General features: G+C 40.8%; 2 protein-coding genes, 1 non-coding gene and 1 pseudogene across 4 annotated transcripts; 2 read left to right on the forward strand and 2 right to left on the reverse strand.

Moving 5' to 3' along the window:
* Positions 1-958: 958 nt before the first annotated feature.
* Positions 959-4,199, reverse strand: LOC103710250 (flavonoid 3'-monooxygenase CYP75B137-like). The gene is made up of 2 exons (XM_008795911.6): positions 3,135-4,199; positions 959-2,132 (listed from the first exon to the last, which is right to left on the reverse strand). The coding sequence occupies exons 1-2, from the start codon at positions 4,020-4,022 to the stop codon at positions 1,488-1,490; spliced, it is 1,533 nt and encodes a 510-aa protein (XP_008794133.3). The 5' UTR covers positions 4,023-4,199; the 3' UTR covers positions 959-1,487.
* A 2,277-nt stretch (positions 4,200-6,476) lies between these two features.
* Positions 6,477-11,234, forward strand: LOC103710242 (ribosome biogenesis protein WDR12 homolog). Of its 2 annotated transcripts, none has more exons than XM_008795900.6 (14): positions 6,477-6,856; positions 6,966-7,066; positions 7,161-7,267; positions 8,120-8,155; positions 8,270-8,355; positions 8,620-8,687; positions 8,774-8,884; positions 8,983-9,117; positions 9,669-9,812; positions 10,007-10,115; positions 10,211-10,347; positions 10,443-10,478; positions 10,555-10,655; positions 10,841-11,234. In XM_008795900.6, exons 1-13 carry the CDS (start codon positions 6,694-6,696, stop codon positions 10,642-10,644), a joined length of 1,323 nt encoding a protein of 440 aa, XP_008794122.4. In that variant the 5' UTR covers positions 6,477-6,693; the 3' UTR covers positions 10,645-10,655; positions 10,841-11,234. The 2 variants fall into 2 exon arrangements, with proteins under 2 accessions (XP_008794122.4, XP_088557101.2); XM_088700975.2 differs by having other exon boundaries at positions 6,531-6,864.
* An 896-nt stretch (positions 11,235-12,130) lies between these two features.
* On the forward strand, positions 12,131-12,187 carry LOC148702853 (U6 spliceosomal RNA; annotated as a pseudogene).
* Positions 12,188-13,261: 1,074 nt separating this feature from the next.
* TRNAK-CUU (transfer RNA lysine (anticodon CUU)) lies at positions 13,262-13,334 on the reverse strand. The gene has a single exon. It is a non-coding gene; the product is annotated as a tRNA-Lys (tRNA).
* Between the last annotated feature and the right edge of the window lie 2,012 nt (positions 13,335-15,346).

The raw sequence follows: 15,346 nt of genomic DNA on the forward strand, positions 1-15,346 counted from the left end.
AGGCTCAATTGCACCTCTAGTATGGATTAAAAATTCTATCTTATACTAATATAGTTGTACCTCTTAAATTTTTCTTAAACATAAATGATTAATGATTATCTGTACATATGAGAGAGAGAGGAAGGACTTATGACATCTGTGTCAGCTAAGGTGGTCTAAACATGGTCCAGCTAGACTACCAGATGGGTTAAGAAGTCTTAAGCAAATAAACAGCATCAACATATTTATAAGGTGCCAGAAAGGAGAAACAAATTAGATAAATTAAAAAATTTAGAAATTAAATTTTTGAATCCCTAAATATAGAAAAACAGAGAGAAAGTGGTTCGGTAACTCTTTCCTCTTTTTTTCCCCTCTTTTTTTATCTCTTCCCCTTTGACTCATGCATCTAACATGCCTTTTGCTTGCATTGTCTTAATCCAAGATAATCAATAAAACCAAATAGGATGTTGAAAAGAAAGAAAAGATGGAGAAAAGAAGGAAAAGATGGAGAAAAGAAGGAAGAAAATTGAAAAGGTACACTGAAGAAAAAACACAGAGAGAAAAAGAAGAAAGGGGGGAGAGAGAGAAAGGGCATTTTATAAAATTTATGGTATAATCAAGATATTACCATCTTATAAAATTTAAAAATCTTGTTAATATAATAATTTGTAGATAAACAATTACGTTTCATGCATAAACTATATCAAAAAATTTAAAAAAAAAAGAAAATATAATCTATCTAAATTAAAGATCACTCTTTTCAACGAAAAATTATTGGTTGGATCAAGTTCACCATCTCAGCAATCTAACTGTAAAGTAATATGCAGAAATATGTTTTATCACTTTGTTTTTTTTTTCATATACATGTATGTTGATTTGTAGGTTGGTCCATTATCGAACTGGTGAATCAGGTCCAATTAATAATTTTTTATTCTACAATAAATTAAGAAATAGGTTTTGGAAGCAGACAACCATCAACTTAAAACAAAAAATATATTTAAAAGCCATGCTCTTTTTCTTTTTTTTTTTGGTACAACGGCGGCTCACACTCGATGGGTGTGAATACGGCCAACAAGATTATAATATTAAAAACTATATAAGGGCACAGGCACTGACCCATGGCTCGCCCAAATTAAACTCTCAGAGTGGTGGGCTGCATAGGAGGCAACTTAGTCTACAGCACCATTTGTCTCCCTGTATACATGCATGGCCTGATAGGAGACAGACTCTTCTAGCAATCTGCTCTTCTCTGCAATCAAACTCCACAGGTGCTACCTCTGACGTCTGACCTCGATGAATGGATGTTATGAAATGATAGGCAGGACATCCATCTTATTCTTATAAAGAAAAATGGAGAAAAGGAAAAAAGAGAGCTCACAATGGTTACCTTATAAGGTGACAAACATGACACGAGGATTGCGAGAAAAAAAAGGGGAAGAAAAAAAGATGGGCACTCAAGCGCTCACACCAGGGACGAAGAGAAGAAACACATTACGGCCATTGATGAATCAAGCGGCTGTATACACATGAGGGGCTAGCCTGGGCTTAGGACACACCGCCAGGGGCACGGCCCTTTGGAGTGTCAGCCCAAAGGCCTCTTCCATGTTTAGCTTTTCAGGGTCTTGGCCCACTGGCAGGGCCCAATCAAATGCATGGACCAACGTCGCAGCCATGAGCTGGACCATCCGAAGGCCCAAGCTCATTCCGGCGCAGATCCTCCGGCCGGCGCCAAATGGAATGATCTCAAAGTCATTGCCTTTGATGTCGACGTGCTCGTGCCCGCCGCCGGGAAGGAACCGGTTTGGCCTGAATTCAAGTGGGTCAGCCCACGTCGCAGGGTCTCGCCCGATGGCCCATACATTGACGAGGAGAGTGGCGCCTTTGGGGATATGATAGCCGTTGATCTCGCAATGGTCAGCGGCGACGCGGGGAAGGGAGAGTGGTGTTGATGGGTGGATGCGGAATGTTTCCTTGATGATCGCCTGCAGGAGTGGTAAGTGGGCCAGGTCGGACTCGGAGACCAGGCGGTCGCGGCCCACGACCGAGTCCAGTTCCTTTTGGGCCTTCTTGAGGATATCTGGGTGGCGGATCAGCTCTGCTAGGGCCCACTCTGCGGTGCTTGCTGAGGTGTCAGTGCCGGCTACAAACATGTCCTGGAAGGGAGAGAATCATCGGTCATCAACCCCGATGTAATAATTATAGTTGTGGGTTACAGTGTTCCTCTTATTAAAATAATATAATTATTTCTAATTGCAATCTTAAAATAATTCTTTGTGCCATGTAACCACTAAGCTAATAATAATAATTAAAAAAAAGCATCCTTACTCTTTTTGGCTAATTATAGATTGATGATGGCCATTTTTTATTTCCAAAAGAAAAAAAATATATTGGCCAAGGCAAAGATCAACCATCAACAACTATAGTTTCTGCTATAACAGTGACCAAAAGTTTCAAGGTTCTATTTTTCAGGCATACTAGCCTTACTGAAACTTTGGCTTGTGATAGCTAGGTGGGAATATCATATGTTTCTTCTTTCATTTATTTTGAAAATGTTTCTTTGTGTATCATTTTAAAACGCATTGCAATTTTCAGACATCGGACGCAATTCATGTATGTGGTATTAGTGAAGCTGAAATGTTGGAAACATTAATATTTATTTCTCAAAAATAACATGTCATTGATATCGTGTATTTGCGATGTTGATGCATAGAGTCTAAATTCTCTAAAATCCTTAATTATACAAAATTCCTAAGATCAAGTTGCGTGGTGCATTTTTATTCACTGTGAAACAGAAAATTACATCCAATACACCTTGTAAGCAGGTTTTATGTAGAAACAAAAATATTAACTAAATATTCCTTGCATATACCAAAATCTGCCAAATGTCCAATTAGTTAGGTTGTAGAGGATCCATTGCCTGGGTGTATTTAGGTGTCACAAATTAAACAAATCCAACAACCTCATTATGTTTGGACTGGATCAAGTACTTGTTGATTTACTTGACTCAAACCTTAAATGAGTCCACAAGAATTGGACTGAAGAGGGTTAGATAAATTGGATTATAACACCCTAGGTAAGTATTTTAAGAGTAATTGATGTCATTTACTATTAATAGTTTAATGTAAAAATACGAGAGAGAGATTCAGAGCTATTACCAAAAGAATTCCCTTCATCTCCTGGTCTGTAAGCTTACCACCGTCCTCATCACCATCCTCCTTGAGCTTGATGAGAACAGACAAGAAATCCTCATGCTGCTCCGCGGGACCGCTCTCTTCCATATGCTCCCTTATGATCTTCTCCAAGAAGCCGTCGAACTGCCGCGATAACCTCTTCATCTTCCCCACCACCCCTCCCACATCCACCCACTTCAACGCCGGGACGAAGTCTCCCACCACAAACTCCCCGGCGAGCTTCGTCAGCTCCACCGACATCTCCTTGAACTCCCTCACCTCCTCTCTTCCACTTCCATCGACCGCGAACAGCCTCCTCCCCAGCGTCACCCTCGATATCGTGTTCGCCGTGCACGCATTAAGCCACGGGCCAACCTCCACCGCCGCCGCCGCCGTCGCCGCCGCCAAGCCCGCCGCCATCGCCGCCACCTCGCTTTGACGTATGTGGCGGAAGCCATCCAACGCTTTGGTGGAGAAGAGGTGGAGGCTGCAAATCTTCCGGATGGCGCGCCACCGGTCGCCGTAGGGCGACCAGGCGACGCTGTGCCCGTCGTAGGCCATCACCTTGGGGCCGGAGCTGAGTGGGCGGCCCGCGAAGTTGGCGTCGTGGGTCTTGAGGAGGAGGGAGGCGACGGCGGCGGAGGCGGCGACGATGGTGTCGGTGCGGCCGAACCGGAGGTGCATGAGGGGGCCATGGACGTGGGAAAGGTGGTATAGCGTCTGGTGGGGCTTCGTCCCGAGCTGGGGAAGGTTCCCCAAGATGGGCCACCCCATGGGGCCCGGTGGGAGCGGGGCGTGGGACCTGGGTCTGAAGTAGAGATACAGGAGAGTGGCGAAGAGCAGAGTGAGGAGGAAGAGGTAAACCGGAGCCATGTACGTACGACTTTGTGTGCTGGGTTTGTGTGATCTTCTCTGTTTCCACGGGAACGATGTGATGTGGTCTTATACTGCATCAACTTTGGACCGTTAGGCAGCTTGACGGACTGGTAGACTTTGAGTCATGCTGTTCTGGTGCAACTCCCACGAGGGACAAAATATTTCATTTAAGTTAGAATTTCTAAGATCTGTACTTGGAATAGATGAAGGCTACTATCCTTGTTTTTAATATCTAAGTCTAATCAAATTCTATGTACACAGTTTTTAATGATGTTATTTATATACATCCATGCATATATAGAATTACTTGATCCATGCAAAAAAATATATATCTATTTTCCACTCTATCCTAATTAATTATAATGAAGTTGTAGTTTGCATTGCAGTGAAGATGTGCTTGTTATGGTAGCATGACATGGTAGGTGGGCATAGCTAGCTACCGTTCCACTTCACATAGATGGTTCTATCATGATTCCAAAATTCCTGATGATCAGTTAATTACAACTTCCCTTCAAAACTTGCAACAACTGCATGGCAAAGCAACATATGGGATGTTTAATTTGGGGGTGAAATTGCACGGCAGGTACCTACCTTTCGATGAACATGATATATTGCTCATGAACCTATTAAAATACATGATTAGGGACTGGTAACAAATTGTGGGTTTTTTTTTTTTGTTAAGTTAGATTTATTAAATCCATGCAGACTCGTGTGAGTGTATGTTTAGTTCTATATTAATTATTTGTCGAAAAAATCTCCGTACTTATATATAACTAAAGAATCTAAATATTAACCTATAATGATGAAAACTACTTATAATTTTTTTTGGACGTAGCTTATCATCACCGCCTAACGATCAAAGCTACTGTTCCCCAAAGAATGGCGGCTAGTACTGATGACATCTACTCAAAACTCCTTCGCCAACAACAACTGCTCGCTTAATTATCAAACAATGAAAAATAAAACTCCAACTACTTTTCAACAAAGTTGACTGGCAATAGAAAAAATCTGGTTTCTTTCTGGTGTCTCTCGGATCATTGAGAGCGTATTGGGGTACTCCGCTTTGGCATTATATATTTTTTGTTACAAAAAAAAAAAGCTTCATAAATAAATATCCGCCACCCACTCAAAGGAGTCCAAAGAACTACATATATGGTTGGATGACAACATTATATATTACATAAATGGAGTCATTATTGGAGGAAACATATGACCTACTGGCTCAAATTTAGATTTAGACATCCGGTTAATCAAAGTATTTGACGATTTGGTCGGCATCGGTTCAGACTAGAACTTAAGGATATGTTTGGTTGCACAGAAGCAGCAGAAGTGGAAATGGCCACTTCTCAAGAAATGAGTTCTGAAATATGATTTTTTTGCTGAAGTGAGACTTCGGGTATTTGATTTGCTTGAGAAGTGAATGTTGGTGAGCTATAATTCTGAGACTTCTGGTGTTTGGTTGCTAAGAAATAGCTAAAGCGTGTATACTGGCTTCTAGCCGGTCCTGTTCTATTGGGGACTCTAGATTTATGTAACAAAATTGTTAATCAACCTGACAATCTCATATTATCTAGTGTAATTATAGGGAGCAAAGAGCAAAGCAATTGTAGCACAAAAATATCATAGGAAAAAGTCAGCACGATGACCTAACCTTTTTATTTGCATTGGTAGTATGGAAATGCTTTAAGGCATATGTTACTGCACATCGAAAAATCATAAAGCCCATATTTTGCTAACTTGGCAACTTATCATTCAATTATCTCATAAATTCTACAAACAAAATCTTACACCAAGTGGCAAGCACAAGATTAGGGTTGCAAATGGGTTGTGTTAGGTCGCATCATGAGTGACCCCGACCCAATCAGGTTCTTTGTTCGAGTCCTAATTTTGCACCCCTATGGGCTGCAGCCCGCGGATCCAAATAATTTTACAAATTCGGGATGAATCGAGTTGGGCTGTAGGATTGCAAACTCAAAATTATCCAAATTTCAAATGGGTCAGGTCGGATCGGGTCGGATCGGAATTCAGTAAATCCATATCCGACCTGAAAAATAGAACGGGGCTAATTTTAGAATCCGACCCGGCCAACGGGCCCTCTAAAATGGGTTGGGTCAAGTCTAAGCAGGTTGGGTCGGGCCACGGGTCAACCCGGCCCATTCGCAGCCTTAGACAAGATGAATGCCACGACATTACTCATTATAGCAAGAGGGTTACCCTTGATCAACTCTATTACCTTTTCCACAATCAAGTTGGATGAAAAATCGAGCCAACCTAGGTTCCAATATTAAATCATCGACCCGAGTTGACTCTACCTAATCCCACCAAACCCTAGCTAGCCTGGGTCTGAAAGTTTTATTGTTGGGTCAGGTCCCAGCCTTGGACCCGTGCTAAGTTTATTGGGTTGGGCCCTCCTACCCAAGGACAGCCCAACCCAAGTTTGCACCTCCGAATGGCCAAATCCTTTCCCGTTCGTTCACCAATCGCCCTCCGCCCCGTCATCATCCACTCCCGACCAAAACCCTAACCCTTGCTCAAATCGCGCCCTCTATTATTTTCCCCCTTTTCTCCCTCCGACCTCCGCCGTCTCACGGCCGACGAGGTTCTCCGATCACCACAGCATCAGAGAGAGAACGAGAGAGAAAGAGAAAGGGAGGGATATTGATACGAGATGGATGCCAATGGCGGCAGCGCGGAGGCCTCGAGGCAGATGCGCGTCCGCTTCACCACCAAGCTCCTGCCGCCGCTGCGAGTCTCGACCACCTCCCTCGCCGTCCCCTCCAATCTCACTCGAATGGGCCTTTCGGAGATCGTCAACCATCTCCTGAAGAGCTGTACGCGTGTACCATACCCCCATCCCCTCTCTTCTCTCGAAATTTACTCTTGTTAAACATGGGAATCTTTGCTATCTCACGTTTTACTATCTGATGATACGTTGTACAGTGGATTCTGAGTTCCTGTTTCAACCGTTTGACTTTCTTGTCGACGGCGAGCTCATACGAATGCCGTTGGAGCAGTTCCTGTTGGCCAAGGGCATCTCAGCAGTATGTTTTATGGCGCTTATTCTGTCAAAGGTCTTACCTTTTTTGCTTTTTCTGTTAGAATTTTTGATTCCTGTGAGTATATTGTAAATTGCAGGAGAAAGTTCTTGAAATCGAATACATAAAGGCTGTAGCTCCGAGAAAACAGGAGGATTCTTGTTTGCATGATGATTGGGTCAGTGCTGTCGATGGTTCTAACCCAAGGTACATGTTGTTTCTGATTGCAATTTACCAGGTTCTTGTTGTAGTTAAGGTTACCAGTTTAGTTCTTGATTCGCTTTCTTCTTCTGTTGTTGTATTTTATACTTTGGGATGAGAATGGAAATTTCGGTGTCATGTTTGATTTGATATTTTTCTTTAGGTGGAATTGTTGATTTCAAGTTGCATCTATTTAGTTTATACACATCATCGTATCTTCTTCAAACCTGTCACGAAATATAGCTTGGTGGATGCGTGAAGGTAGTAACATCACAAAGTAATGCACCACACTTTAAATAATATGAGGAAGTTTATGATAGAGACAGTTTATGACAGATGAGATTGAAGTTTAGTCTTTTAGAGATAAGATGAATCATTGTGTACGTTGATGAGGTTGTAGACTTATCGGTGATGGGGAAATACTGTGTCTAAGCTTATGACCCCCTTTTGCTTCATGCTTTTCACAAGGAAATATTTATGCACCGAGCTTGCTGATTCCAGGTCTTATTCCAAAGTGTATTATGCAAACAAAAGGCACTGTTCTCTTAGAATTTCTCGAATTGATTAGTGGTGCTCCCGATAATGACATACAAATTATTGTTGCTGTGAGGATTTAGTTGTAATTGTTCATTGGACATGCTAGTTTAGTGGTGCTCCTGATATTTTCTTGCTCAAAGCAATACTTCTAGAGATAGCCTTGGTGGTAAGTATATATTTATCCGTGCATGCATGCATGGATGTATGTGTGTATTCATGTGTGTATGTATTTATTTTTTATTCTTATTTCTTGGTAATATTGACCAGCTATTATTTTATTGTCACATATGGTCTACAATGCTAACTTGTCTCCTATGGCAGTTTCATACTAACAGGGTGCTATGATGGTGTTGCAAGGTAAGCTTCTTAAAAACTTTCAGCAGCACTCATTTATATTCATTTTTTCTTTTCTTAAACAATCAGGACTTCGTGTATACCTGATTTACGATTTAATGATTTTTCATTGTTTAGGATATGGAAAGGTGGAGCAGTATGTTCACACATTTTTGAGGGGCATAGTGGTGCAATTACTTCCGCAAGTGTCATCAATCGCGAAGGTTGTTCTAGTTAATATATTACCCCAACTTTACATTATATTATGCTGGTTTCTGTTCTTTGGGGGAATTTCACTTTTTAGTGTGGAGCATGGTAGATTCTAAAAGAGGTTCCAATCCGATGCTTGAAAAACTCTCTTTCTGCATGCACTCTTTTGGCTACATGCTTGGCCATATACAATTATAGTCGAATATATTTGAGTATGTGTTTGATACCTTCACGCACTGGAGTATATTCACTTCTTCAGTTGTCCTGTCCTTTTGCAGGAGTTGAGAGTGAAAACAGCTTCTTTGTGGCAACAGGTTCAAAAGATCGGTCATTGAGACTGTGGAAGGTATGCTACATATTGTACAAACTTTATTTAGAAGAAGGTATGCGTGTCTGCTGACATGACTTTAAGTATCTTGTGTATTTTGAAAGTTTGATACAATTGAACATGTGGAGCATCCACTGAGGATCAGAGCATATAAAATTCTTAAAGAACACACATCATCTGTTCAGAGCATCTCTTCATCCCCTTCTGGAGATATGGTCAGATCTTTTTATCCTTGTCTCCATCTATGGGCTTCTAAAAATCATATCTTCTTCTCTTTCCCTGAATTATGATGCTAAAGTTTTTCTACTCTTAGGTATGTTCAGGTTCGTGGGACTGCTCTATCAAGTTGTGGAAAGTAAAGGGGTCTGAAGCAGAAGGTGATACAGTGTCAATAAAGAAGAGAAAGCTTCATTCTGCTGCAGCAGAACATGAAGAGTCTCTGTTGGAGGTATCTATGATCTTCTTTTTGTTACTTTTATGATTTAATAAGGCTTTTCTGATATCTCATTTGGTTAAAAATGAGAACTGCAACTTTGGGAGAGTAAAGTAGATTCATTTTATCATAAAAAAGAAAAAGATTTGAAGACCCAGATTTGTTGATGAAGCTTAGGTCTTTTGAGGCTTTTTGGGAAATCCAACTCATGTAGGTCAAGTAGTCTGGGTCAAGAGTTGTATCAAGAGTTGGCAGGCAAAGAAAATGAAAGAAATCTTAGTGCACATGTCTAATAGGAAAACTAAAGATTAGAGCTGACTTCCTAACTAAATTGAAATTTTTGTTCAATAAAGGAAATGCCAAAACAGTGCTCAGTAAATAAGAGAGAAGATTGAGAAACAGGCGGTTACAATTATGCTATTCCTGAATGTATAATCAAGTAAAGTTCAAGTGTTGGACTGTGATATTGTGTTGGGCATCTTCTATGCTAATGATGTCTTCTATTTTGGTTCTGTTGTACTTCTGAGCTCTTTCTATCGATAATAGAGTTTCTTCATGAAATTCAGGGCACCTCTACTTCAACAGTTGTTGGACATACACAGTGTGTTTCTTCAGTTGTTTGGCCAGAGCTTCAGACTATATATTCTGCATCATGGGATCATTCTGTCAGACAATGGGATGTTCAAACAGGCAACGAGACTTGGAACATGGTATGATATAATTATGTTGTCAAATTTTATGGGCGCGATCTGATGGTGCAAACGGATTTACTGTAAACTGTAAGGGATCATGAAGGCCAAGCTAATTAGTTATTCTTTAGGTTTGCAGACTTCATGTTTGACAGCCATACATCTGAATCAGCTGATATCTTATAGCTTGATATGTGCGATGTTCTTGTGTATAGGTCTGCGGAAAAGCATTAAATTGCCTCCATGTTGGTGGAGAGAGATCTGCACTTGTAGCTGCAGGTGGCTCTGACCCAGTTTTGAGGATATGGGATCCTCGAAAACCAGGTGAACAAATAGAAGAATCTATACACTACGGAATCTTTTTGTTTCCTGGTTATGCCCTTAATCTGAATAAGACTTGGACAAATCCATATGTGCAGGAACTCTGGCTCCTATCCTTCAGTTTTCATCTCATTCATCTTGGATCACTGCTTGCAAGTGGCACACGAGGTCATGGTTTCATTTGTTATCGGCTTCTTATGATGGGAAAGTGATGTTGTGGGATTTGAGAACAGCGGTAACATTCTATCCTTTCCCTGCATTATTTCACATTGTTCTGGTTGTACAAATCCACGACATACACTAATATCTCGACTGACGTTCTTGTTCCAGTGGCCATTGGCAACTGTAGACTCGCACAAAGACAAGGTAGGCTTTTTGATTTGATGCTTGTGACTGGGGAGAACCATTGGGTTTGCTGACTTGATTTTTTCGGAGAATGCAGGTACTAACTGCAGACTGGTGGAAAGATGATAGTATAATAAGCGGAGGAGCTGATTCAAAGCTTTGCGTTTGTTCTGGAATTGCAATCTAGTGTAGCACAGGGTAATTTCCTTTTTATGATTTCCTTTCCCGAGAGGTTCCGGTTTTTCATGTCCTGAAGGCATATCTTTCATTTTATTTCTGCCTTGTGGATTGACAGGGTTGTCTGGCATTTTGCCTTCTACATGTAATGCTGCACTACATCATAATCAATCAAGTCCTAATTTGTTTTTCTTGAGTGTTTGCAGAGCAGCAAGTATTCATCGCACTGCAATCACATTCCAGAAAGTTAGCTGATGAGAGTGCAGAACATGGTGGGTGCAAGTAATGTCACTTGACGTATTTTTTGGTCATCACCATCCTGACCCAGTAAATGTGCAAAGAAGCCTTTCAGCCGATCTGGTTCAGAATATGATTAATTGTACTGTTTTATTTAAGGACATATATTATTATTAGATGTTATGTATGCTATTGTACCACGAGATGGTACTTTAATTCGAAGGATGTCGTGATTGTCGATCAAAATGAGTGTTATATTACTCTTATTCATCTGAAAGGGAGGAGGGGGGGATGAAGTTTAAATGATGGACCAATCCCTGATGAACAATTAAGTGCCATTAATGAGAATCACACCTTTTATTAGTTCTTTGATGTTACATATCTGTAAATGGATCATTCGTGGTGTGCATCTTATCTAATTATTCATCCAGTCCAATCTACTACTCTCTGGACTTATTCCATTGTGATTTCTTTATTCGAGACTAAGAGAAGCTAATATTGACCTTCTCTACCTTAATCCATCCCACCCTTAAGGCTGACTTGAATTAGAATTGAACTCATGAAAAAAAAAGGTTGCAGCCACGCTATATATGTATGATATGTGTCTAGCTACCTGAGTAAATTCATGTGGGATAATTTTAAATATTTTTGAAAGGTATCACCCTTCTTATTCATTCCAAAGGGAGGGGGAAGGAGGAAGAGGGAGAGAGTGAGAAGTTCAAATGATCAACCACTCATTGATGAACAATCAAGAGCCATTCATGAGAATCACAACCTTTTAATTACTTCCCTGATGTTACATATTTGAAAATGTAACTGTTGCGGGAGAGGGAGGGGCCTTGAATTTAGTCCCACATCGGCTAGTAGTGGGAAGGTTCTGTGCCTTAAATGGGGATTGGAAAACCTTTCCTCTCGAGGCGCCCTCTCCGGAGGGACAAAACCGTGAGGGGTGGATGGGTGGCTCCCTATAAGGGTTACGATCCCCGATCCCCAAAGCGGACAATACCAGATTCTCTATGAGCTGAGCTGCAGGCGCACTCTCTCATCAGGGAGGCGCCTTTTGAAGGGCAAAACCGTGAGGGCAGTGGTCTCCCCCCGTCTGCGCTGGACGCGCGGGCCGGAGCGCCCAAAGGGCAGTGGTCTCCCCCCGTCTGCGCTGGACGCGCGGGCCGGAGCGCCCAAAGCGGACAATACCTCGGGAAGAACGCAGTCCTCTTTCTCTGCTAGCTTAATGTGGGCTAGGCTGTTGTGTGAGGCTCCGGCATGGCCCCTGCGCAAGGATGACACGCATAAATCGAGAAATGGTCCAAATTTTTTAAAAAAATAAAAATAAAAGGGGGGACTATGTTGCGGGAGGGGGAGGGGCCTTGAATTTAGTCCCACATCGGCTAGTAGCGGGAATGTTCTGTGCCTTAAATGGGGGTTGGAAAACCTTTCCTCTCGAGGCGCCTTTTGAAGGGCAAAATCGTGAGGGCAGTGGTCTCCCCCCGTCTGCGCTGGACGCGCGGGCCGGAGCGCCCAAAGCGGACAATACCTCGGGAGGAACGCAGTCCTCTTTCTCTGCTAGCTTAATGTGGGCTAGGCTGTTGTGTGAGGCTCCGGCAGAATGCCGTCCCCGCAACAGTAACATTCATGAAGTGCAGCTTATCTAATCCTTCTAATCCAATGTCAAGCATCCAGACTTATTCCATTGTGGAAAAAAAAAAGATCGAGACTGAGAGAAGCTAATTTGTACCCGTTCTACCTTACACCTATCCTACCTTTAAGGTTGGCTTCCATAGGAATGGAACTCAGAGTCTCTTTCCCGAGTGGATAAGAGGTGATATTATCTAAGCAAGTGCTCGGTAATATTGTGAGAAAAATTCTTCCATTCCACCTCATAAGTTCAGCCAAAATAAAGGTGCCTTGGATATATGAGGTTTTGTAAATCACATAAAACATGTGTAAATTGTACCTACCCAGATATTATATCTCACCATTTTCTCTTTTTTTTTTTGGTAAACCATTTATCACACCCAATCAAAAAACTGGTATCTTGTTATATATAAAAAAATAAATTGTGAAGTAATGGTGCATGCTAATATTTTAATTTTAAGAAAATTTACAAAAAAAGGACAATTTTTAAAGAAAAATCTGTGAGATAGTGGGATCTTTCTTTTTTCCTATTTTAAGAAGAATTGAGGAAGGAAAAAAGATTAAAAAAATATAAAATATTGCCTGGTGTAGTTTAATATTTTAGTTCTAAGAAGATTTATCGAGCAAAAAAAAAAAATTAAAGAAAAAGCTGTAAGATAGTGGATCTTTCTTTCTTCCAATTTTAAGAAGAAATGAGGAGGAAAATAAAATAAAAAGATATGCAATAAGAAAAAAAGTTTAAAAATAAATAGAACCGCCCACCGTGGGGCTCGAACCCACGACCACAAGGTTAAGAGCCTTGCGCTCTACCAACTGAGCTAGACGGGCAGTTTGAATATGGAAAATCCAAAATCATCTTCTTCTTCTTCACGTAGTTATTTTATTTTATTACAATATCAAATTATATTTATTTGTGAAAGTTACTTTTAAGTATTTATACTCATCCCTCCAAATTTCAATTCCTCAGAGATATACATTTTTTTTTTTTTTACTTATTTTTGGTAGTTATTGCTAGTAGGCTTTTTCTACTGCTGCTACTATATATGAAGCTGGTGATCTGTTTCTAAGTATGGGATAGTCCCATGCATGGAACACTATGCATGCGTGGTTGATCTATTTGGTAGGGCAGGAATGCTGGATAGGGCAAGACTCTTTATCGAAAATATGCTGCTTGAGGCTGATGCATCCGTGTGGACAGTATTTTTAGCTGCTTGCAAGCTTCATGGTAATGTAGAGCTAGTACGACTTGCTAGGGACCATATAATGGGAATGCAAGGTGAAGATAGCCCAACGCTTGTGCTCATGTCCAATATGTATTCTGAAGTAGGGAAGTGGGATGATGCAGAAAACACTAGGAGGAGAATGAGAGTAGGATTGAGAAAGGAACCTGGATTAAGTTGGGTGAGGACTACAGAAGAGCCTCTATGCAGTTATGGTGCTATTTAGATAAAAATGTTCTTCGTCTGCAACATGAAAAATTTGCAAGGAGTGCTCTGAACGGCAGGGGTACATGGAACAGCCAACTGATTGTTGTTGTGAAGGATAACAAAAGCATAGGCTTCTCAGAGATTTCCAGCCTTCTCCTTCTTCTGCATTCTACCATTTAAGCATGGATATGAGCTACATGGTACAGTGCATCCTTGGTTCCAACTAGAACTATTCAAGTATCTCATTGATGGCGAGCTCTTTTGCCTCTCGAGCAATTAGCATCTCTGCGGAATGTTTTCTGGTGATCATTCTACTGAATGTCTTTCCTTTCTTGCTTTTTCTCCTATAAATTCTAATTCTTGTTGGTTTATTATGAATTGCAGGGAAAAATATTTGAAACCAGATACATAAAGGTATGCTCCTCGGAATCAGTAGGATCCTTGTTTTCTTGATGATTGAATTAGCAAGTAAGAGTTCTAAATTGAGGTAGACATTGTTTTTAATTAAACACTATCACCAATGACTCCACTTCTTGTTTGTATATTCTTGGCCTTCGGTTTTACCTGTTTTTAATGTAGTTTAGTTTGCCAGGGCACACCGCTCTGATTCTTGAGCGAGTACTTCACATCTGCTGTACATTTTACTTCAGGATGACAATGGAAATTTCAGTGCCATGCCTGATTTGATAAGATCGTTTAGGTATATTGTAGGTCAGAAATTGGACAATTTTAGATTTTTCAGACATAATTGCTACCTCTTGAGGCATTTTTGAAACATGTCATGAATTTGAGGTGATTGAGTGAGTCAAAGGTGGCATCATGAAGTGAAGCATCATAATTGTAGATAATGTGAGGAGAGTTCTGTCTGCTAATATCAGTGGGCTATTAAATTTGACTAGTTAAGAATCCATTTGAAAAATTGACGAGTTAAGATAGACAAAATAGTAACCTGGCCTTTCTTTCAAAGATGATGCTGAGTTGGTGACAAGGTAGTAGACTTAGTAGAGGGGGAAGTTTCGTCTAGGCTTACAGATACCTTTGTAGTTTATCTTTTTTTTTTTTTTTTTTTTTTTTTTGCTAATACGGGGGTATTATACCCGACGGGAACGGATACACCCAATAAGGTCAAAAAATAGGATACCTCGAAGTGCCAAGGGCAACTCCCCATCATCAATCCACAAGGTGCCTCCGGAGTGACAAGTTACATACGCAGCTACATACGTAGTTTATCTATTTGACCAATGTGAAAATACTATGCAAATTTAAGGAAATGTGTTTTGGAATATCTTGAACTGAGTATGAGTTGAGGCACCGGCAAGAAAACCGTATAACGTCTAGTTTTCAGTTTGTAAGTCATGTAGAAGTGGTACATGACATTCAATAATTTGGATCTTTATTTTGGAATCATTTATC

The sequence above is a fragment of the Phoenix dactylifera genome, chromosome 7, assembly GCF_051530095.1.
Source record: "Phoenix dactylifera cultivar Ajwa chromosome 7, Ajwa_hap1_PhDact_Kaust_v1.1, whole genome shotgun sequence".
NCBI lineage: Eukaryota > Viridiplantae > Streptophyta > Magnoliopsida > Arecales > Arecaceae > Phoenix > Phoenix dactylifera.

What these genes read in the sequence shown, in the direction of transcription:
- LOC103710250 (XM_008795911.6), bottom strand. Translation starts at nt 4,022, where the DNA reads ATGGCTCCGGTTTACCTCTTCCTCCTCACTCTGCTCTTCGCCACTCTC. An exon ending in AGATGAAGGGAATTCTTTTG is followed by an intron (nt 2,133 to 3,134) that starts GTAATAGCTCTG and finishes TCTCCCTTCCAG; the next exon opens with GACATGTTTGTAGCCGGCAC.
- LOC103710242 (XM_008795900.6), top strand. Translation starts at nt 6,694, where the DNA reads ATGGATGCCAATGGCGGCAGCGCGGAGGCCTCGAGGCAGATGCGCGTC. An exon ending in GTCGATGGTTCTAACCCAAG is followed by an intron (nt 7,268 to 8,119) that starts GTACATGTTGTT and finishes CTCCTATGGCAG; the next exon opens with TTTCATACTAACAGGGTGCT. An exon ending in GCAACGAGACTTGGAACATG is followed by an intron (nt 9,813 to 10,006) that starts GTATGATATAAT and finishes TCTTGTGTATAG; the next exon opens with GTCTGCGGAAAAGCATTAAA.